Source organism: Hyperoodon ampullatus, assembly GCF_949752795.1.
Source record: "Hyperoodon ampullatus genome assembly, chromosome: 20".
Classification (NCBI taxonomy): domain Eukaryota; kingdom Metazoa; phylum Chordata; class Mammalia; order Artiodactyla; family Ziphiidae; genus Hyperoodon; species Hyperoodon ampullatus.
In genome coordinates, this window is record NC_136933.1 from 13,225,071 (window position 1) to 13,249,854 (window position 24,784).

Here is a 24,784-nt window from a genome sequence, read left to right on the forward strand (position 1 = left end):
TTGTACACCTGAAACAATATAATGTTCTATGCTAATTATACCTTAATTAAAAAAATAATAAATAGCCAGGTATAAAATGTGTAAAGGTAAAGAACTCCACTGTGCTAGGGAATTTGAACCAAGCCTCCTGAGGGCAACCACAAAAAAGGACAAAATATTGAACATCACATCTGCACTAATTCCTTTATGTTCAGATAATTCCATCTCGGAATTCCCTGGCAGTCCAGTGGTTAGGACTCCTTGCTCTCACTGCCGGGGCCCAGGTTCAGTCTCTGGTCTGGAACTAAAATCCCACAAGTCGCTCAGTGTGGCCAAAAGAAAAAAAAATTCTTTTTTGATACTTTTGAAAAGGTTTTTTAGAACCATGTTTCTTGAGCAGTAGGGTGAGAACAGCTACTATGATCTTTTTATTAACAGTGATTTGTAATTTTTAAATTCAAAGAAAGCATTTCCAAATTGACTTTGTCTTTTTTTTTTTTTTTTTTTTTTTTTTTTGCGGTACGCGGGCCTCTCACTGTTGTGGCCTCTCCCATTGCAGAGCACAGGCTCAGGACGCGCAGGCTCAGCGGCCATGGCTCACGGGCCCAGCCGCTCCACGGCATGTGGGATCTTCCCGGACCGGGGCACGAACCCGTGTCCCCTGCATTGGCAGGCAGACTCTCAACCACTGCTCCGTATATCAATTTCGGTTTTTTTTCTTTTCTCTTTTTTTTTCTTTTAGATAAATAGGCTTTTAAAAAAATATTTATTTATTTATTTATTTATTTATGGCTGCATTGGGTCTTCGTTGCTGTGTGCGGGCTTTCTCTAGTTGTGGCGAGCAGGGGTTACTCTACATTGTGGTGCATGGGCTTATCATTGTGGTGGCTTGTTGGGGAGCAAGGGCTCTAGGCTCGTGGGCTTCAGTAGTTGTGTCACGTGGGCTCAGTAGTTGTGGCTCGTGGGCTCTAGAGCGCAGGCTCAGTAGTTGTGGCGCAAGGGCTTAGTTGCTCCGCGGCATGTGAGAACTTCCCGGACCAGGGCTTGAACCCGTGTCCCCTGCATTGGCACGCGGATTCTTAACCACTGTGCCACCAGGGAAGTCCCTCAATATTTACATATTTTAAAATAACCCAGACAATTGTGTAGGAACAAAATCTAAAATGTAATTTTAAGGCAAAGGGTTTGCTGGAATTAATGATTTAAGAATTCTGTGACCAGAAGGGAAGAGGTAAATAAAAGAAAAACACAAACACTTCTGGTTGTTTCTTTGAAAACAAAGAAATTTAGATCTGGTCTGCAAACCTAAGATTAAATGCAGCGTTGCATGACAAGCGATTAGCAAGGATTGGAGAATAATGGTTATGTTCCACATGAGAAAACACACCACATATACATACACAACAGAAGCAAAGAGTGAAGAAAGAAAGATTTTAAGAATTATAGTTTTTATTTTTAATTAAGATGGCTTCATAACCAAAATACTGAAAAATGATATTATAATCACCAAGAAACCTCCAGCTTTCCCTACTCCCGTCCAGAGGTCGCATAACACAAATGACAAGAGTGGAAGTCAGACAGACTTGGGCATTAATCATTAGTCCACCAGTTACTATCTGTGTGACGCGAACACATTTTTAAACCTCTGTGTTTCTGTTTCCTCATCTGTAAAATGGAGGGTAACAACAGCCCCTGGGTCATAGGATTATTGAAGTACTAAATACATTCGAAACACTTAGCAGATAAGAAACACTCAAAAGAGCATTCTTGGGCTTCCCTGGTGGCGCAGTGGTTGAGAGTCCGCCTGCCGATGCAGGGGACACGGGTTCGTGCCCCAGTCCGGGAAGATCCCACATGCCGCGGAGCGGCTGGGCCCACGAGCCATGGCCGCTGAGCCTGCGTGTCTGGAGCCTGTGCTCTGCAACGGGAGAGGCCACAACAGTGAGAGGCCCGCGTACCGCAAAAAAAAAAAAAAAAAAAAAAAAAAGGCATTCTTATTTGCTCTACAGCATAACCTGACTAAACATTTCAGAAGCCCTATTCTCGCAAACTCACCTCTCTGCTCCCAGCTCTAAGAGCGTTCTTGCACATTAATCCCAAACACATTTGCTTCTATATCAAGGACCTCCCTCCCTAAACACTATTCGTAGTGCCCATTTCTCCTCAAGGTATACTTTCTGTTCTCAGTCCATCCTCTGTAGGAACTCCAGAAATACCATTCTTCCTCTCATTCTCATTCTGAGCTTTCCAGGTTTAGCTGAGATGCAGCCTCCTTTCCACATGTACAGACTAACCTCCTCAGAGACTGTAAATCTGTTGCAATCATGCAGGTACCCCTTCTGTTCAGTACTGTTTCACCATCTTTTCATGTCCTGTCCTTCAGTTGGTTTGCTGCTATTTACAAGTCACTTGAGAACAGGAGCTCTTCCAACCTTGTTTCCCACCATATGACTTATTTCTGTTGCTAGGAGTATTTATAGCTTTCCAAACTGACCACGGTCTTTCACACATTTGTCCTCTGCCACCCTCCAAAAAAGTTTCTTTCCTCTTCTCCAGGCAACTTCAAGGTTTTGCCTGGGGAGAAGGTTCAAAATTCAGTTCGAATGCCACCTTTCTAAAGCTTTCGGTAGCTGTTGCCTAGGAAGGATTAGGCTACGAACACGGCTCCCATACTGCACTATTGGATAAGCACTTGTAGAATTTAATCATCACAACTTAAAAGATAGGCCTTGACGCGCCCTTTTAACAAATGAGGAATCTGAGGCTGGGGGCGATCCGGTGATTGTCCAAGGACACGGCTAGGAGGCTGGCAATGCCAAGAGGGAGCCCTTGCCTTCTGATACAGGATGTTGCTTGCCACTTGGGTTCAGGCAACATTCTGATAGAGGAAGTATGCTTGGTTAGCACCTGTGGTCCAGGGGATCTGGCAGTTAGCAGTTGCTCGATAAATGTTCGCTGAATGAACAAATCATCAGAATTGAGTAAACACTGCATAAACGCGGTGAAGAATGCTGGAGTTGGAAGGGACACATTGATACCACAGAGCAATCGGCTCGTCTTTCTGATGCTGAAAGGGAGGGTTCGAGATAGTGCTGCACAGCTAGCTAATGACAGAGCTAAGACCGGAAAGTATTTGTTTGTTTGTTTATTTAATAGATACGGAATGCCTGCTACAGGAGAGTGCTAGACTCTCGGGTCTATGCGGTCGAGGAGAGACACAAGCTTACCAATTCCCTCAGAGCGCTAAAAAAAAAAAAAAATGAGAGAGAAAAGAGAAAGCACTTCAGGAGAGTAAGGTGGGGACAGAATTCCCAGAGAAAAGGATGTGAAGGAAGAACCTGGAGCGCTTGGTCCGGACCCGAAGTGGAAAAGGATGACACAAAGTGGAAGAGCGAGAAAGCGGAGCAACCCTCGGCCCCTCGGCCCGTTTCTCCGCCGAGCCACACGGGGGCGCTGCACCCCTTCCCGCGTCCCGGGCCGCGGCGGCGCCGCCTGCTCGCCTTTTCCCGGCGGAAATGCCCGGGCGATGACGGACACCCGGAGGGAGGGGAGAGAAAGAGCGAGAGACAAGGGGCAAGGGAACCGGTAGCGGCTGGCGGGCGGGAGGCGGCGGTGGCAGGCGCCCATCGTCCGGCGGGAGCTGCGTGGAAGCCCCGCACCTCCCCGCGCCCTTCACCGACTCCTGGGGCGCGCGGCCCGACGGGCCAGGGCGGCCAGGGGTCTCCCGGAGGCCCTGCGCCCGGAGCCGCCCGCGGGGCTTGGGCGGGGCGCGGGGTCGCACTCCCTGGCTCCTTCCTCTCCCGCTGGGAGCTGGCGGCGGCGGCGGCGCCGGGCGAGGGGAGCGGCGCCCGGGGCTGGGGCGCGCGGGGGCGGGGAGGGGGGCGGGAGGCAGCGGGGGAGGGGCTCGGGCCACCATGGACGACAAGGCGTTCACCAAAGAGCTGGACCAGTGGGTCGAGCAGCTGAACGAGTGTAAACAACTGAACGAGAACCAGGTGCGGACGCTGTGCGAAAAGGTGAGAGAAAAGGGGCGAGTTGCGGGCGGGGACCCCGTTCCTCCTCCTCCCTCTCCCTCCTCTCTCTGCCCTCCCCCACCTCCCCTCCCCTCCCGGTATGTCCGCCCTGTGTCCAGCGCGCCTGTCCGGGAACCCGCAGGGCTGCGTCTCCGGCTTGGGCATCCTTCCCCGGGTGGGGTCGGGCGCTTCCAGGACCCCCGGGGACCCAGCCCACGATCCGGACCGGACGCTCCCGGTCCTGGCCTGTGGGGTCCGGGGTAGGTGGACGGGGGCATTGTGGCACCCGGAATCCACGCCCTGAGTGTGATTGGGGTCGCCGACGCTCTTGTGGGGGGATTGCTGACACCCCAGCATTTCCCGTGCGGACTAGCAATCGTGGCGCTTTAGCTGGCCGGCAGATGAATCTCGTGCGGTGTCGAAATTGAAAATGCACCGAAAACGAACCTGGGTGTTGTGACTATCAACGCGCTGGGTAATACACCCAGGCTTTTTCTCAGGTGACTCGGGCCCATCAAAAATCAGTAAATTGGTATGCGTCAAGCGTTTGTTTGTAGAGAGGTGGGTGTGATGACAGACTGTGATTTTTAAAATAGAAGTTCACTTTAGTTGAGACAGATGGTGACTGGTCTTCACGATGAGAGGCTCTTTGGAAGCAAAAAATTGTTGATTTTCAGAAACAAGACGGCAAGTCTTAAGTTTGGCAACAGTGCTTGCCTGAGATGTTTAATGGGGTATGTGTTTTTCGTGCAGGCTAGCACTTTTCAGAAAGTTACTTCTATTATATGTAAGGTTTTTTTCATTTCCAGAAAGTAATAAAATATGCAGGTGGTTTACTGTTTACAGTTGCTCTTGATAGTGTGAGCTGAGACAACTTTCTGAATTCTGTGTGCATTGTTTTCTTAACCACTGTAATTATTCCGGACTCTCCATCTTACCTTTCTCATTCATCTTTTATGTAGTTTGGACTAAATAATTTTTATGTAAAAAGGTCCCATGTGAAGGAGTAACGAAGTTATTTATTCTTTAATGTTTTTGGGTTTTGGGGTTTTTTTTTAAGCCAAAATCCGTAAGACTTTCTTCATGATTGTGTTTGGAAGTCAGGATGCCCCAGAAAAGCACTAAAGAAAGAAAGATTTTGTCATTATTATTTATAGGGTACCCTTAAAATTAAGCATCTTAGGAATGGAGGAGTAATAGCTAATATTAAGTAGTTAGAATAGTGTTTTTTAACTAAGTGTAATGTTGCTTAGGGCCTTTATGTATTAACTTTTTGAAGTGTAGTTAATTTACAGTGTGTTAGTTTCAAGTATACAGCAAAGTGATTCAGTTTTTTTGAATTTTATTGTACCTACCTTTTTATACAGCAGGTTCTTATTAGTCATCCATTTTATACATATTACTGTATACATATTAATCCCAATCGCCCAATTCATCACACCACCACCACCACCCGCCCCCCCAACCGCTTTGTGCCCGTGGTGTCCATACGTTTGTTCTCTACATCTGTGTCTCAATTTCTGCCCTGCAAACCGGTTCATCTGTACCATTTTTTGAGGTTCCACAAATATGCGTTAATATACGATATTTGTTTTTCTGACTTACTTCACTTTGTATGACAGTCTCTAGATGCATCCACGTCTCTACAAATGACCCAATTTCACTCCTTTTTATGGCTGAGTAATATTCCATTGTATATATGTACCACATCTTCTTTATCCATTCGTCTGTCGATGGGCATTTAGGTTGCTTCCATGACCTGGCTATTGTAAATAGTGCTGCAGTGAACATTGGGGTGCATGTGTCTTTTTGAATTATGGTTTTCTCTGGCTATATGCCCAGTATTGGGATTGCTGTGTCATATGGTAATTCTATTTTTAGTTTTTTAAGGAACCTCCATACTGTTCTCCATAGTGGCTGTATCAATTTACATTGCCACCAATAGTGCAAGAGGGTTCCCTTTTTTCCACACCCTCTCCAGCATTTGCTGTTTGTAGATTTTCTGATGATGCCCATTCTAACTGGTGTGAAGTGATACCTCACTGTAGTTTGATTTGCATTTCTCTAATAATTAGTGACGTTGAGCAGCTTTTCATCATGTGCTTCTTGGCCATCTGTATGTCTTCTTTGGAGAAATGTCTATTCAGGTCCTCTGCCCATTTTTGGATTGGATTGTTTGTTTTTTTAATATTGAGCTGCATGAGCTGTTTATATATTTTGGAGATTAATCCTTTGTCCGTTGATTGGTTTGCAGATATTTTCTCTCATTCTGAGGGTTGTCTTTTCGTCTTGTTTATGGTTTCCTTTGCTGTGCAAAAGCTCTTAAGTTTCATTAAGTCCCATTTGTTTATTTTTTTAATTTCCATTACTCTAGGAGGTGGATCAAAAAAGATCTTGCAGGCTTCCCTGGTGGCGCAGTAGTTGAGAGTCCGCCTGCCGATGCAGGGGACACGGGTTCGTGCCCCGGTCCGGGAAGATCCCACATGCCGTGGAGCGGCTGGGCCCGTGAGCCATGGCCGCTAAGCCTGCGCGTCCGGAGCCTGTGCTCCGCAACGGGAGAGGCCACAACAGTGAGAGGCCCGCATACCGCAAAAAAAAAAAAAAAAAAAAAAAAAGATCTTGCTGTGATTTATGTCAAAGAGTGTTCTTCCTATGTTTTCCTCTAAGAGTTTTATAGTGTCCGGTCTTACATTTAGGTCTCTAATCCATTTTGAGGTTTTTTTTGTGGATGGTGTTAGGGAGTGTTCTAATTTCATTCTTTTACATGTAGCTGTCCAGTTTTCCTGGCACCACTTATTGAAGAGACTGTCTTTTCTCCACTGTATATTCTTGCCTCCTTTGTCATAGATTAGTTGACCATAGGTGCGTGGGCTTATCTCTGGGCGTTCTATCTTGTTCCATTGATCTGTTTCTGTTTTTGTGCCAGTACCATATTGTCTTGATTACTGTAGCTTTGTAGTATATATAGTCTGAAGTCAGGGAGTCTGATTCCTCCAGATCCATTTTTTTTCCCTCACGACTGCTTTGGCTATTCGGGATCTTTTGTGTCTCCATACAAATTTTAAGATTTTTTTGTTCTAGTTCTGTAAAAAATGCTGTTGGTAATTTGATAAGGATTGCATTGAATCTGTAGATTGCTTTGGGACAAATATCAACAATATTGATTGTTCCAATCCAAGAACATGGTATATCTCTCTATCTGTTGGTATCATCTTTAATTTCTTTCATCAGTGTCTTATAGTTTTCTGCATACAGGTGTTTTGTCTCCCTAGGTAGGTTTATTCCTAGGTATTATTCTTTTTGTTGCAATGGTAAATGGGAGTGTTTCCTTAATTTCTCTTTCAGATTTTTCATCGTTAGTGTATAGGAATGCAAGAGATTTCTGTGCATTAATTTTGTATCCTGCAACTTTACCAAATTCATTGATTAGCTCTAGTAGTTTTCTGGTGGCATCTTTAGGATTCTGTATGTATAGTATCGTGTCATCTTCAAACAATGACAGGTTTTTTTTTGTTTTTTTTGTTTTTTGCTTTACGCGGGCCTCTCACTGTTGTGGCCTCTCCCATTGCGGAGCACAGGCTCCGGACGCGCAGGCTGAGTGGCCATGGCTCATGGGCCTAGCTTCTCCGCGGCATGTGGGATCTTCCCGGACCGGGACATGAACCCGCGTCCCCTGCATCGGCAGGCGGACTCTCAACCACTGAGCCACCAGGGAAGCCCACAATGACAGTTTTACTTCTTCTTTTCCAATTTGTATTCCTTTTATTTCTTTTTCTTCTCTGATTGCCGTGGCTACGACTTTTCAAGACTATGTTGAATAATAGTGATGAGAGTGGACATCCTTGTCTTTTTCCTGATCTTAGAGGAAGTGCTTTCAGTTTTTCACCATTGAGAATGATGTTTGTTTGTCATATCTGGCCTTTATTATGTTGAGGTAGGTTCCTTCTATGCCCACTTTCTGGAGAGTTTTTATCATAAATGGGTGTTGAATTTTGTCAAAAGCTTTTTCTGCGTCTATTGAGATGATCCTATGGTTTTTATTCAATTTGTTAATATGGTGTATCACATTGATTGATTTGCGTATATTGAAGAATCCTTGCATCCCTGGGATAAATCCCACTTGATCATGGTGTATGATGCTTTTAATCTGTTGTTGGATTCTGTTTTCTAGTATTTTTTTGAGGATTTTTGCATCTATATGCATGAGTGATATTGGTCTGTAATTTTCTTTTTTTGTAGTATTTTTGCCTGGTTTTGGTATCAGGGTGAGGGTGACCTCATAGAATGAGTTTGGGAGTGTTCCTATGCAAATTTTTGGAAGAGTTTGAGAAGGATGGGTGTTAGCTCTTCTCTAAATGTTTGATAGAATTCACCTGTGAAGCCATCTAGTCCTGGACTTTTATTTGTTGGAAGATTTTTAATCACAGTGTCAATTTCCTAACTTGTAATTGGTCTGTTCATATTTTCTATTTCTTCCTGGTTCAGTCTTGGAAGGTTATACCTTCCTAATAATTTGTCCATTTCTTCCAGGTTTTCCATTTTATTGGCATAGAGTTGTTTGTAGTAGTCTCTTATGATGCTTTGTATTTCTGTGGTGTCTGTTGTAACTTCTTCTTTCTCATTTCTAATTTTATTGATTTGAGTCCTCTCCCTCTTTTTCTTTTTCTTGATGAGTCTGGCAAATGGTTTATCAATTTTATCTTCTCAAAGAACCAGCTTTTAGTTTTATTGATCTTTGCTATTGTTTTCTTTGTTTCTATTTCATTTATTTCTACTCTGATCTTTATGATTTCTTTCCTCCTGCTAACTTTGGGTTTTGTTTGTTCTTCTTTCTCTAGTTCCTTTAGGTGTAAGGTTAGATTGCTTATTTGAGGTTTTTCCTGTTTCTTGAGGTAGGCTTATACTGTATAGCTATAAACTTCCCTCTTAGAACTGCTTTTGCTGCATCCCATAAGTTTTGGATCATCGTGTTTTCATTGTCATTTGTCTCTAGGTATTTTTTGATTTCCTCTTTGATTTCTTCAGTGATCTCTTGGTTATTTAGTAATGTATTGTTTAGCCTCCATGTGTTTGTGTTTTTTACGTTTTTTTCCCTGTAATTCATTTCTAATCTCATAGCATTGTGGTCAGAAAAGATGCTTGATATGATTTCAGTTTTCTTAAATTTACTGAGGCTTGATTTGTGGCCCAAGATGTGATCTATCCTGGAGAATGTTCCGTGCACACTTGAGAAGAAAGTGTAATCTGCTGTTTTTGGATGGAATGTCCTATAAATATCAATTAAATTTATCTGGTCTGTTGTGTCATTTAAAGCTCTTGTTTCCTTATTTATTTTCATTTTGGATGATCTGTCCATTGGTGTAAGTGAGGTGTTAAAGTCCCCCACTATTATTGTGTTACTGTTGATTTCCTCTTTTATGGCTGTTAGCATTTGCCTTATGTATTGAGGTGCTTTCTGTGTTGGGTGCATATATATTTATAATTGTTATATCTTCTTCTTGGATTGATCCTTTGATCTTTATGTGGTGTCCTTCTTCCTTGTCTCTTGTAACATTCTTTATTTTAAAGTCTATTTTATCTAATATGAGTATAGCTACTCCAGCTTTCTTTTGATTTCCATTTGCATGGAATATCTTTTTCCATCCCCTCACTTTCAGTCTGTATGTGTCCCTAGATCTGAAGAGGGTCTCTTGTAGACAGCATATATATGGGTCTTGTTTTTGTATCCATTCAGCAAGCCTGTGTCTTTTGTTTGGAGCATTTAATCCATTCATGTTTAAGGTAATTATCTAAAGGCATGTTCCTATGACCATTTTCTTAATTGTTTTGGGTTTGTTTTTGTAGGTCCTTTTCTTCTCTTGTGTTTCCCACTTAGAGAAGTTCCTTTAGCATTTGTTGTAGAGCTGGTTTGGTGGTGCTGAATTCTCATAGCTTTTGCTTGTCTGTAAAGATTTTAATTTCTCCGTCGGATCTGAATGAGATCCTTGCCTGTCAGAGTAATCTTGGTTGTAGGTTCTTCCCTTTCATCACTTTAAATATGTCGTGCCACTCCCTTCTGGCTTGTAGAGTTTCTGCTGAGAAATCAGCTGTTAACCTTATGGGAGTTCCCTTGTATGTTACTTGTCATTTTTCCCTTGCTGCTGTCAATAATTTTTCTTCATCTTTAATTTTTGCCAATTTGCTTACTATGTGTCTCGGCGTGTTTCTCCTTGGGTTTATCCTGTATGGGACTTGCTGCGCTTCCCGGACTTGGGTGGCTATTTCCTTTCCCACATTAGGGAAGTTTTCGACTGTAGTCTCTTCAAATATTTTCTCGGGTCCTTTCTCTCTCTCTTCTCCTTCTGGGACCCCTATAATGCAAATGTTGTTGCATTTAATGTTGTCCCAGAGGGCTCTTAGGCTCTCTTCATTTCTTTTCATTCTTTTTTCTTTATTCTTTTCCGCAGCAGTGAATTCCACCATTCTGTCTTCCAGGTCACTTATCCGTTCTTCTGTCTCAGTTATTCTGCTATTGATTCCTTCTAGTGTAGTTTTCATTTCAGTTATTGTATTGTTCATCTCTCTTTGTTTGTTCTTTAATTCTTCTAGGTCTTTGTTAAACATTTCTTGCATCTTCTCAATCTTTGCCTCCATTGTTTTTCTGAGGTCCTGGATCATCTTGACTATCATTATTCTGAATTCTTTTTCTGGAAGGTTGCCTATCTCCCTTCATTTCGTTGTTTTTCTGGGGTTTAATCTTGTTCTTTCATCTGGTACATAACCCTCTGCCTTTTCATCTTGTCTATCTTTCTGTGAATGTGGTTTTTGTTCCAAAGGCTGCAGGATTGTAGTTCTTCTTGCTTCTGCTGTCTGCCCTCTGGTGGATGAGGCTATCTAAGAGGCTTGTGCAAGTTTCCTGATGGGAGGGACTGGTGGTGGGAAGAGTTGGGTGTTGCTCTGGTGGGCAGAGCTCAGTAAAACTTTAATCCTCTTGACTGTTGATGGGTGGGGCTGGGTTCCCTCCTTGTTGGTTGTTTGGCCTGAGGCAACCCAACACTGAAGCCTACCTGGGCTCTTTGGTGGGGCTAATGGTGGATGGACTCTGGGAGGGCTCACATCAAGGAGCACTTCCCAGAACCTCTGCTGCTAGTTTCCTTGTCCTCACAGCCACAGCAACCCCCTGTGTCTGCAGGAGACCCTCCAACACTAGCAGGTAGGTCTGGTTCGGTCTCTCCTGGGGTCACTGCTCCTTCCCCTGGGTCCCGATGCGCACACCACTTTGTGTGTGCCCTCCAAAAGTGGAGTCTCTGTTTCCCCCAGTCCTGCAATCAAATCCCGCTAGCCTTCAAAGTCTGATTCTCTAGGAATTCCTCCTCCTGTTGCTGGACCCCCAGCTTCGGAAGCCTGACATGGGGCTCAGAACCTTCACTCCAGTGGGTGGACTTCTGTGATGTAAGTGTTCTACAGTCTGTGAGTCACCCACCCAGCAGTTATGGGATTTGATTCTACTGTGATTGCGCCCCTCCTACCGTCTCATTGTGGCCTCTCCTTTGTCTTTGGATGTGGGGTATCTTTTTTGGTGAGTTCCAGTGTCTTCCTGTCGATGACTGTCCAGCAGCTAGTTGTGATTCTGGTGTTCTCACAAGAGAGAGTGAGTGCACGTCCTTCTACTCCGCCATCTTGGTTCAGGGCCAGGTGATTCAGTTTTACATATATATATATATATATATATATATATATATATTCTTTTTCAGATTCTCTCTTGTATTAAAGGTTATTACAAGATATTGAGTATAGTTCCCTGGGCTGTACAGTAGGTCCTTGTTCATCTATTTTGTATATAGTAGTGTGTATATGTTAATCCCAAACTCCTAATTTATGCCCCCCCATCCACTTTGGTAACCATAAGTTTGTTTTCTGTGTCTGTGAGTCTATTAAATAACTATATGTTGACTCGAGGATTTAGTTCTGTAAATAGAACTGCCAAGCAAATGGTATTTTTGTGTTTCTGAAACAAATTGTTTACTTACTGCTTCAAGTTCGACATTCAGTTTTCTTGTGGGATAAACTATAATTTCATGGTTTAGAATATATGTTTTAAATCAATCTCTCAGGCTCTAGTGTCAGGTGAAATATCCAGTTCTGAAAGTAGCTGAGTCAGTTAACCTCACTGTGAACAGTAGATGTAGACTTGAAGTAATGGGCAAAGTTGGTAGTTGAATTGGTTTTACCTTTGACTCTCTAATAATTTTAAGATGTCTTCCTGGAGAAGAATGTTGTACCCCGGCTCAGTCACACTTGAGCCTTAATCACTTGAGCAAGCTTTCTGAGTTTGCTCAGAGAGATTATTTTAACTTCAGCTCCTAAATAAATTGGACCACCCATCTCTAGGACCTCTGAGGTATATTTAAGCTGGTATCTTACCCACTTCTTTCTTTGTATACTTGTACTTTTCCACTAAGCATGATTTTTTTTAAGTGAAAATCTCCTGTCATTCATCTTTGTCCTCCACCCCTTTGATGGGGTTGCCGATGGGCTGGAGAAGAGTGACGGTAGCCCTTCCTCGCTACCCCCTGAGCAGTGCTTAGTGCAGCAGCCCCCTTCTGGCAGCTGTGGTGAACCTCTGTGGTGTATAGTTTCTGCCTTCTAACCTTAGTCTAAAGTTCCATTTTATTTCCCTACCTCTACCCGCCTTTTTCCTGCCAAGTGCAGTGTTTGTTTATAGCAAACTCTAGTAGGCAGCCTGAGTTCAAACCCTGGCTCCACAGCTTGATGGCTGCCAGTCTCTGCACCTCTGACTCCTTATCTAAGACAGGGATGATAGTACTTGCTGATCTCCTGGGGCGGTTGTATTAAGATACTACTGGTGTAAAGTCCTGACCAGAAATTAGCAATGAGTATTAAATGAAGAAAAGCTAAAAATAAAAGTAGCTATTTGATCTTGTTTTAAATGTCATCCGATTTTCTTTTGGAAAAAGATGCAAAATAAGTAGCTGTGTTGATATGACTTCTCTGTGGAGAATGTACTTCAAAAGAGGTTTTCTATATAGTGGTTCTAGAACTCTGAAAAATGCAGTTTCATTACATCTTTTTAAAATTTTATTATTTATTTATTTTTGGGGGGTGCTGCGTTGGGTCCTCGTTGCTGCGTGCAGGCTTTCTCTAGTTTCGGCGAGCGGGGGCTACTCTGTTGTGGTGCACGGGCTTCTTATTGTGGTGGCTTCTCTTGTTGCAGAGCACGGGCCCTAGAGCACGTGGGCTTCAGTAGTTGTGGCACGTGGCCTCAGTAGTTGTGGCTCGAGGGCTCTAGAGCGCAGGCTCAGTAGTTGTGGCGCACGGGCTTAGTTGCTCTGCGACATGTGGGATCTTCCCGGACCAGGGCTCGAACCCGTGTCCCCTGCATTGGGGGCAGGCATATAGAAAGAATATAAGAGACAATAAAAAGTCAAATCTAATTGTAAATATCATCTTTTTGTTTAATTCTTTGTGACTAGATTTTAGGTTTGTTTTTTTTTTAAGTAACATGTTTTTTTTGGAGTCTGTTAGAAATACTATTCTATAGAAAGTTACATCATTGTGAGGGTGATTTCTCCCTCAAAATTAAATTCCTATTCTAACTCAGATTGCCTAAGACGTGAAGGAGTCAGCTGAAATTAAGACCAAAGTGGAACTGGAAAAAGCCCTGTTTTGAGGTAGTGGCAAAAATAAAACCCATCCTGATGCCAATTGGAGAACAGCTACACAAAATATGGGTATGAATGATATGGTATGTCTGGCCTTCAAGATTAATTTCTGTCTAGAGAAAAACAGTTTGCATAAAATAGTTAAGGCATGTCTTCCAAGAAGACGACTAGCTCTTAACATGAACTTAAATTAGCAGTCCAGCTTTGGAGCTGATTGCACATTTGACTCGTCTTACTTGTGTAGAGAGATTGCTTCTGCCATTTGTTTCTGCAACAGCAGTATGCACAGTGATTTAGAAAGATAGTGTGCCTGGAGAGCCAGTCTGGCACTGTCAAGGACATTCTGTGACTAGAACTTTTTTTTTTTTTTTGCGGTACGCGGGCCTCTCACTGTCGTGGCCTCTCCCGTTGCAGAGCACAGGCTCCGGACGCGCAGGCTCAGCGGCCATGGCTCACGGGCCCAGCCGCTCCGCGGCATGTGGGATCTTCCCGGACCGGGGCACGAACCCGTGTCCCCTGCATTGGCAGGCGGACTCTCAACCACTGCGCCACCAGGGAAGCCCATACTAGAACTTTTTTTTTTTAATTTATGGCTGTGTTGGGTCTTTGTTTCTGTGCGAGGGCTTTCTCCAGTTGTGGCAAGTGGGGGCCACTCCTCATCGCGGTGCGCGGGCCTCTCACTATCGCGGCCTCTCTTGTTGCGGAGCACAGGCTCCAGACGCTCAGGCTCAGTAATTGTGGCTCACGGGGCCAGCTGCTCCGTGGCATGTGGGATCTTCCCAGACCAGGGCTCGAACCCGTGTGTCCTGCATTGGCAGGCGGACTCTCAACCACTGCGCCACCAGGGAAGCCCTAGAACTATTTTTAACATTTGTTTGGTAGAGTCTCAGGAAGATAAAGTTTTTAGGCTCTTGGACCTGATAAACTTTATTTTATCCTGAAGAACCTTGGTGATGATATTCTAAGTAGGGAGGGAAATTTAGCCTATTTGTGTGCTAGCAGATCTTTATGCTGATGATCATACAGTGCCTACTTAGAAAAATTTTGAGGTTTGTGTAGATAAATATGTAAATTTTACATTGGACTAATGGTTGTGTTCCTGGGTCCTGGCCTCAGCGTTGAAATAAGCAGAAGTATCTTTAGGATATTACTTTACTTCATTAATGTGAAATAGCATGCTTAAATTGTTGAATGCCTAAAACTATCTTAATGAAAATTATTGATAGATCCTGGTTAAAAATGGGGACTTCCCTGGTGGTCCAGTGGGTGAGACTCTGCGCTCCCAATGCTGGGGGCCTGGGTTCGATCCCTGTTCAGGGAACTAGATGCCACATGCTGCAACTAAGAGTTCAAATGCCGCAACTAAAACATCCCGCATGCCGCAACAAAGATCCCACGTGCCGTAACTAAAACCGGGCACAGCCAAATAAATAAATACTAAAGAAAGAAAAAAAGAAAAAAAAAAAGATCCTAATAAAAATCAGTGATTTTTCTGAGTCGAGAAAACTCTTTCGATTACTTTTCTTTAATAGTTTGTAGCTAAAAGTGGTGGTCTTAACAGCCAAAAAGCTTAACTATTAACTTTCATTTTAACTTCTCTTGAGCAAGGGTTAGTGCCAGCTCTAGTGGCCACTGATATAGTTCAAAATGCAGTAACATAGATAGAAAGTAGCTCGTTTCTTTCTACTATAACAAAGAATGACATGATTACAAGGAATATGAGGTTAAAACCCAATTTTACTGACTGAACAAATCATTATTTTCCGTGCTTATCTAAGCCAACCTTTCATAGCAGACAGGTAAAGAAACTAAAGCAAACTAGACTAACATGAACTACTGCTAATGACTAGAAAACAGACCTTTTAAAATCAATTCATCACTTCTCGACTTTACATATGATGTGTAAAATCATGTTCATAGATAGAAAAAATGAAGATGCATTATAAACGTTTCACGTGGAGTAGTTTTATTTGCAACATATGCCTTTTATTCTACTTTGAAGATCTTGCAGAAATTTTTCCTTCAGTGTTTTTTTCAGGACAAATGCTCTGAAGGACTTGGTGAATGAAGTCCTCTTTGATGAAAGGAAACCAAAATACCAGAAATTGAAGATAAAATGAATGCCAAAACAATCACTGCACTTTAGACTATGTAAACTATATTTCTGAACTTAGATTTTCTAAGAAAAATGGCATTAAAATCACTGTCATTTTCAAAGAAGGCTAAGTCAGAGCTGCAACAGCATTTCACATTTAGTTTTGGGGTTTTTCCTCATATATATATATATATATATTTTTTTTTATATATATATACTTATTTATTTATTTGGCTGCGCCGGGTCTTTAGTTGCAGCACACGGGATCTTTAGTTGCGGCATGCGGGATCTAGTTCCCTGACCAGGGATTGAACTCGGGCCCCCTGCATTGGGAGCCCGGATTCTTAACCACTGGACCACCAGGGAAGTCCCTCCTCATATTCTTAAATTGAGATGTAATTCACATACAATAAAAGTCGCCCTATAAAGTGTACAATTCAGTGGTTTTAGTATATTCATAAAGTTTTGCAACCATCTCCACCATGTAATTCCAGCACATTTTCATCACCCCAGAAAAGAAACCCTCTGCCCACTAGCAGTCACTCCTCATTCTCCTTTCCCCCCATCCCCTGGCAGCCACTGATTGACTTTCTGTCTCTATGGATTTGCCTGTTCTAGACATTGTATATGAATGGAATCATGTAATGTGTCATGTTTTGTGTCTGGCTGGAGATTCTTCCATGCTGAGCACGTGTCAGTACTTCATTCCTTTTAGTGGCTGAATAAAATTCCCTTATATGAATATAGCACTGTGGTTGTCTTTATAATTAAGTTATTGCCATCTGGAATTTGTTTTGAAGTTTAAAAAGTTATTTTTTTCAGATTGAAAAAGTAATACATATTTGTTTTTTTAAAAAATTTGAACATCTCAGAAATGTAGGGGAAAAGCAAATGCTCTCCACTGTTGCACCCACCTTCCCTGTCCACCACCATCCTGCCTCAGAGGCAAACATTAGGTAGTTTTCCAGGTCTTGTTCTCTCTGTGCAAAAAACATGGGTTTTGGGGGTAGGGAGGATGTTTGTGGTGTATTGTTTTCATTAAAGTGGGATCACAGTTATACTAAAATCTTTTTTTTTTTAACCAGACAATCTGTCTTGGCCTGTGTACATACATATAGTTCATTCTTTCTTAATTTCAACAGACCATAGGATTTATTCTTGTGTTTCCAAGCTTGACACTGCTTGGCATACAGACTCTTGACTGTGGTTGAACTGAAAGAAAACGTTTATTTCTTTGTATTGGAAAAAAAAAAAAAGGTCGATTCTCATTTATGGAAGAACCTTGTAACTGTAGGAGGACAGGCCACCCTACTTACATTAACCTAGCCCTGTAGGATTTGGAACTTCATTTGATCTCATCTGTTTTGGAGATCACTCTGTTCTATGGCTTTCTTTAGATGAATTTGTCTAGGAGTAAGAGCCTCTAGCCTCTAATGTTTTATAGCAGATTATTTATGTGTAAATAGAGGGGAAAGAAAAGAACTTGTATACTGGCTCTGCCAAAACCAAATACGGTAGCCTTTTGGGATTATGGCTCTGGCAGTGGGCACCAACACAAAAATAAAAATAGAATGTCACCTGTTGAGAAGCTGGGGAGACTTGACATTTACATATTCTGCATTCTTAAAATGTGGGTAGAGGAAAAATAAAGTATTATATGTGAATGTCATTCCCAAAGCTTTATTTTTCTCAATTCTCTTCCTAAGATAGATTTGACTTTATAGCAACAAGAAAGAATATGTTTTAAATGGGTGAGAAAGGAAGCAAGTTTGAATGGATAGGTATACAGCGATGCGTTAAACTTGCTGGTATACTGTTAAGCTTTATGCCTGGATGTGTCTGTGCCGGGTGGCATTTACCGTCACCACAGTCCTTCACTTCGCAGTTTAAACTTGGCCTTGTCAGAGTCTTAGAGATAATTAAACTTTGGGTGCTAAGTCACATTAGAAAGCACTCGTGAGATAGAATTACACGGTGCACAGAAAAGAGTTAGTGTAGCGGTCCTAAGACCGCTGTATGTAGAAAGGCCTCATTTCAAGGTTGTCTTGGGTGTCTGGAAACTTGGATTTGGGGAGGCTTCCCACCCTTCCCTGTTAAGTGTGGCTCACTGTTTATGCAAACAGTGTGATTTATGCGGAACACGTGCTTTTCTTTTGAAGTCTGGAATTTTGGTACATGATAGGGGGTATCCATGTGATCAGCTCCCCGTTACAAATCCTGGGCACAGAGCCTCTAATGAGCTTCCCCGTGACTGACAGATTTCACACGTGTAGTTTCAGCTTGTTGCTGCAGGTGTTAGGCACACTCTGCAGCTCCACTGGGACAGGACTCTTGAAGCTTGTGCTTGATTTACTCAGGGCTGTGCCCCATGCGCCTTTTTTTTGCTGATTTTGCTTTCTGTCCTTTTGCTGTAATAAATCATAGCCACGAGTACAACTACGTGCTGAGTTGTATGGACCTTCTTTTGTGAATCATTGCCAAACCTGGGGCTGGTCTTGGGGACCCCTGACACACAAGGGTTTTTACACTGAGAATTCCAAGTATCAGATGAACTGTACACTTACTTCTGCCAGTCCAGCACATTCTTTCCTTGAAGGCAAGCCAGAGTGATCTCACAGTAAGATCACTTTACAGTAAAGGGTGTGAGCTATAAATCAAGTGTTTAGAGACATCAGGAATCTGTACAGTAAAGATAAAAATATTGGAGGGGCCTGGCTCTGGCCTGACAAAGTACTTCACTGTTATGTAGATAAAAGCTTAGGAAGTATTATGGTAAAGCAAACACACACACACATGCACACACACACACACACACACACACACTGTAAATCACATATCTTAACCCATCCTCATAGTTTTATAAAACCTGTGCTGGGTTAAGATAACCATATGTCCTTAAAAGAACAATTGTGGGACTTCCCTGGTGGCGCAGTGGTTAAGAATCCACCTGCCAATGCAGGGGACACAGGTTCAAGCCCTGGTCTGGGAAGATCCCACATGCTGCGGAACAACTAAGCCCGTGCACCACAACTACTGAACCTGTGCTCTAGAGCCCGTGAGCCACAACTACTGAGCCCATGTGCCACAACTACTGAAGCCCGCACGCCTAGAGCCTGTGCTCCGCAAGAGAAGCCCGCGCACAGCAACGAAGACCCAACGCAGCCAAAAATAAATAAATAAACTAAAATTTTTTTTTATTGAATTGGATAATATTTACATTTTGAGGCTTTTTATTTCTATATTTAAAGTGAGACAGTAATGATAATGTTCGTATATGAAGCAGGTTTCCTTTTTAGAGTTGGAACCATCGGCTGAGTATTATTTTTTTAATTAATAATCACAAAAATAGACATCGGGTCCAATTGAACGCTCTAATGACTTACGCTCTTCAGTTTGATTTTTTTTTCTGAACAAAATTGGAAAGCTATCTTATGAATAAACTTGGTAAAAATGCCGTTTCATTTGTGATCTCGGACATTTCTGGCCATTTGCCAGACCTTTAAGGAGATGCTTGATAATCTCTAAGATTTCCTTCGGTTCTAATTGGAATTACACCTTGTAGCAGCTCTGCCCCCGTTCTCGCCCCATCCCAGTGACTGATTGGGCAGCAGGGAGCATGCGTCTCAGCTGGCCAGTGAGAATTCTGGGAAAACTTTGTGAGATGGATAGACTAGACCGGCATGTGCCCTTTGGCCCCTTCTTGCTGAGTAAGATACCAGATGCAGTGCCTACAGATGCATCATCATTTTATGGCCATGAGATGGTGATTCTGTTTACTAAGGATGGCAGAGAAGGTGAAGGGAAAGAGTCTGCTGCCCCAGTGGCCCTTGAGAAGCTGCGCCAACCCAGCGCTGCCTACATCCAGGCTTCTTGTTCCATGAGAAAAATAAACCCACAGTTTAGGTCTTCTCTTCCCCCCTGAGAAAAAGATACTTCAGTAACATGATGATAATAAAATAATGTATTTTGCCACAGAGCTAAGAATCAACCCTTAGAGAATTTGAGTTTGGAAAAGCATAGCTATTTCCACGTTACACATGTGGAAGGTAAGACTTCACATTTTAGAGAGACACAGACTCACAGATACCTAGTCTCCGTGAAGAAACTGAAGGGTATATAGGTCTTAGGGTTACACAGTTAGATTTCAAATGGGAGAACTCATTTTTCTGGAAGACTTCTGCACATATAATCTCATTCTAACTAATTATAGGCAAAGAGAAGAAAAATATGGACTCTTGGGAAGTTTACCAGGCTAACTTAAGCAGAAATGTCATTTGCCAGAAGAACGTTTAGTAGCCTAGAATCAGAAGGCAAGCTGGAGAACCAAGCTTGGAAATTTTGCAGAAATTAAAGAGAGATTGGAGCCACAGCCAAAATCATACCATAGAAACGATTTAGAACGCTGGAGAGAACACTGTGTGGGAGTAGAACTTGCCACTGTCCCTACTGCTTAGAGTCACTTCCGATGAAAAGTCTGGGCTAGGTGCATCCAGTTGGCATAGATGAACCTGGAGGCAGACTGACTTTGTGATTCTAACAGTGTGTATACAGACTTTTGTTGGGATTTTGTTTTATGTATTCTAACATCAGTGTTTTGGACTGGTGTCATAGGATGAAATAGTCACTGAAAGCAAGTTGAGGTGAATGATACATGTCTTTGGAGTAATGTGAACCGACTTACCCTTATCTTTCATCTTACATGTAGGTCAACAGAACAGATGCATTAATATAATGATTTCCAAGCTTTTTAGTCTCGTGACCCCTTTTTACTCTTAAAACTTAAGGAGATCAGTATAGTAAGTGAATAAAAGTTTTTCAACAGAACTTCATAGTGTCACTATTACAAGTTTGGGAACTAATAAAAGCCATCAATGTAGAAAATCTCCCTACCTAGACTTAAAAATTAACTTTTTGATTTAAAATACAGAAAATATAACTTTACATTTTAAGTCAACTGTTATAAAAATAGTTTAAAACCTTCTTTGATTTAACAGTTTAAACAATGAAGGCTAATTCAGAGCTTTATATTCTCAAATGCTTTCATATAAATAGTTTTCTTGGGCCTCTCAAAAATGTGACCTCTTAATTAGGATTGACTGAATCAATTATTTTTGAGGCATATTGTAACTTATTCTACAAACATCTTTATACTGCAGATGTCAGTATTATTCTGTTATCCTGTGTGCTGTAAATAATTCCCCAGGCTTTTTCTTTTATCTCTTTCTGTATACAGAAGTTTTTATTTTGTTTGGTTTGAGCTCATCAAAGCCAGCATGTTTGAGGTGGAGAGTTTACCTGTTCTTTTTATCTCTGGTGCCTGGCCTGTAACAGACACTTGACAGATGTGACATGGATACATGAACCTTACTCTTCAGGAATATTTTGATATGTCACGTGATTGAGGTGTATGGTGTACATCAGAGTGAATGGTTTATTAGCCTCCTAACTTGCCCTGTGTGGGAACTATATATTAAGTAATCTTTCCTCTGTTTTTGGTAATACTTCCTTTAGTAGGTTCTTTAAGTAGGGTTAGCTTGTTAAAAATTCTTAATGTTACATGACTTGAGGATTCTGTTTTAAATATTTCTGGAAAATGTTGGTTATTTGCTCCCATTTGACTTGAAAAACAAATTACTTGATGCTTGCTAAGCAGATGACATAATGATTTTACTCACTTTTAAGCTTGTTGCCGTGACTTTTTTCCAGTTGTTAGTTCCATTGCAGGAGGTTATGTTGCTCTTGAAAGACCTCTGCTACTTGTTTTCTCAATCTTCAGCCATTATACTAGGATCCTTTTAACTTTGGGATTTGGCTTCTATAAATTGGTTTTTGTTTTTTTTCAGAGATTTCTTTCTTTTTTTAATGCGGACCATTTCTAAAGTCTTTATTGAATTTGTTACAGTATTGCTTCTGTTTTATGTTTTTTATGGTTTTTTTGGCCACAAGGCATGTGGGATCTTAGCTCCCCAACCAGGGATTGAACCCGTACCCCCTGCATTGGAAGGCAGAGTCTTTAACTGCTGGACTGCCAGGGAAGTCCCTGTAAATTGGTTCTTATATTAAGGACTTTTTGTCTTTAACCCCAATGCATTAATGCTTTGGGCTTGACTTGAATGACTCTGCTGTGAAAGTTTGGTCCTGTGATCTGAACGAGCTATTTGAAGAACCTAACATGATCATGTCTGAAAATTGTTAGAGCAGTTTTCTTGGTATGGAACTCCTAGACAGTTTTTCTTGTTAAACAGGTGATCTTGTAGTTTTGTGACTTGCCTTTTTCATTTATATACCAAATACCCATTATATCAAATATACTTCTATAACATTCTTAATGTCTACTTAGTATTCCATTCTGTGGATGTTTCATATTTGTTTTCATAACTATCCAGTGTACATTTATAGTTTTGTTTTTTTTTTCTTAAAAGCAAACATTCCTTTACTTATATCCATACATATGTATCTGATTTTATTCATAGTGTAGATGCCTAGAAGTGGAGTTGCTTGGTCCAATGTGTAACCATGTATCAGTTAGTGTTAGGTTTGGTTTGTGTAACAGAAAATCCAAAATAATAAAGGCTTAACCAAGCTTGCAGTTTGTATTTCTCCATGTACAGGAAAACTTGGAGATAGGCAGTCCAGGGGTGGTAACTCCACTGAGGTATCAGGAAACCAGACATCTTGCTGTGTTAGTTTCCTGGGGCTGCTGTAACAAATTACCACTAACTGGGCGGCTTAAAACAACAGACATTTATCCCTCACAGCTCTTGGGGGCTGGAAGTCCAAAACCTAGGTGTCAGCAGGGCCACGCACCCTCTGGAGGCTCTAAGAGAGAATCTGTTCCTTGCCTCTTCCAGCGTCTGGAGACAGCTGGCACTCCTTGGCCACATCACTTCAATCTGCCTCTGTCTTCACATGGACTTCTCTGTCCGTGTGTCTGTCTCAAAACTCCCTCTCCCTCTCTAATAAGGGTATATGTAATTACATTTAGGGCCTGTTGGGATAATCTAGGATAAGTGCCCCCTCCCAAGATGCTTAATCACATCTTTTTCGTACAAGGTAATATACACAGGTTCTGGTGATCAGGAAGGGAGTATCTCTTTGCAGTGTGTTTTTTCAGCCTGCCACATCTTCCAGCACTCTGCTTGCTCTTACTAGGGAGCAGCCCCTCTTTATGGTAGAGGTGGCTCCTGGAGCCCAGTCATCACATATACATTCTAGGAAATAGGATGGAGAGTGATAAAGGGCACACCCCCTCTTTAAGGAAACTTTCTGGTTCCCACATAACACTCCTTACATCACACAGACCAGAACTTAGTCTTAGAGCCATTTGTAGTTGCATGAGAGGCTGGTGCTATGGACTGAATATTTGTATCTTCTCAAAATTCATAGGTGATGCCTGATCCCCAGTGTGATGGTACTTGGAGGTGGGGCCTTTGGTAGGTAATTAGGTCATGAGGGTAAAGCCCTCATGAATGGAATTAGTGCCCTTTATCAGAAGAGACGCTAGAGAGATGACCTCTCTCTCTTAATACCATGTGAAGAAGGCGTCCACAGCAAGAAGCCGTCCCTCTGCAAACCAGGATGAGGGTCCTCACCAGGAATCGAATCAACCGGCACCTTGATCTTCGGCTTCTCAATCTTCAGAACTGTGAGGAATAAATTTCTGTTGTTTAAGCCACCTAGTCTGTTATTTGTTACGGCAGCCTGAACTAAGACAGCTGGGAAATGTAGTTTTTCAGCTCGGAGCATGACTATCTGATTGAATACAATGAGTTTAATTATTGAGAAGGAAAGGGATAGTGGATATTGAGGTTAGGCGGTCTTTGCCTCAGATCAGTTTACATTTTGTTAGCTTTCCAAAGATGTGCATTCCTGCCTATAGGGTGTGAGGATAGGCATAGAAATCCCATGCCCCTTAGTTATTACCCCTCGGCCCTAGGCAACCCTAATCTTCTGTCTCTGTAGATTTGTCTGTTCTAAACAATTCACGTAAATGGAGTCATACAATATATGACCATTTGTGACTGTCTTCTTTCACTTAATATGTTTTCAGAGTTGTAGCATGTGTCAGTACGTCATTTCTTTTTCTTTTTATTATTGAATAATAGTCCATTGAATGAATAATACCATATTTGCCTATTCATTAGTTAATAGACATTTAGGTGGTTTCCACTTTTTGGCTATTGTAATGCTGCCATGAACATGTGTAAACTTAAGTTTTCATTTCTCTTAAGTATATATCTAGGAATGGAATTGAACCACACGTTAATTCTATGTTTAACACCTTGAGGAACTGTCAGACTGTTTTCCACAGCAGTTGTACCATTTTAGATTTTCACCAACACTGTGTGAAAGTTCCAATTTCTCCACATCCTCAAAATCACTTGTAATTCTTTTTTATTTAGCCATCCTAGTAGGTGTAAAGTGGAATCTTGTTGTGGTTTTAGTTTTATGATTTTATAATACACATTCAGGTGGCTTTTTCCTCCAGATTTTCTTTTAATAGACAGGAAATGATGCCTTCAAATTTGTGATAGGGGCTTCCCTGGTGGCACAGTGGTTGAGAGTCCGCCTGCCGATGCAGGGGACACGGGTTCGTGCCCCAGTCTGGGAAGATCCCACATGCCGCGGAGAGGCTGGGCCCGTGAGCCATGGCCACTGAGCCTGCGCATCCGGAGCCTGTGCTCCGCAACAGGAGAGGCCACAACAGTGAGAGGCCCGCGTACCGCAAAAAAAAAAAAAAATTTGTGATAGAATTTTTTTTTTAATTGTTGATTTCATTTTTTTTTAACAGGCTAAGGAAATTTTAACAAAAGAATCAAATGTGCAAGAGGTCCGTTGTCCTGTTACCGTCTGTGGAGATGTGCATGGTCAATTCCATGATCTTATGGAACTCTTTAGAATCGGTGGGAAGTCACCAGATACAAACTATCTATTCATGGGTGACTATGTAGACAGAGGTTATTATTCTGTGGAGACTGTGACTCTTCTTGTGGCATTAAAGGTATGGTTAATGACGTTTATTTTTTCAAGCTTTA

General features: G+C 42.0%; 1 protein-coding gene across 1 annotated transcript in view; it reads left to right on the forward strand.

Annotated features, from left to right (window-relative positions):
• Nucleotides 1–3,893: 3,893 nt before the first annotated feature.
• Nucleotides 3,894–24,784, forward strand: part of PPP2CB (protein phosphatase 2 catalytic subunit beta) — a gene marked incomplete at its 5' end in the record, with an annotated part of 32,546 nt that continues 11,655 nt past the window's right edge. The window contains 2 exons of the mRNA XM_079726843.1: nt 3,894–3,995; nt 24,541–24,750. Of these exons, the coding sequence (XP_079582969.1) occupies nt 3,894–3,995; nt 24,541–24,750 (312 nt within the window). The remainder of the gene's footprint in view (nt 3,996–24,540; nt 24,751–24,784) is intronic.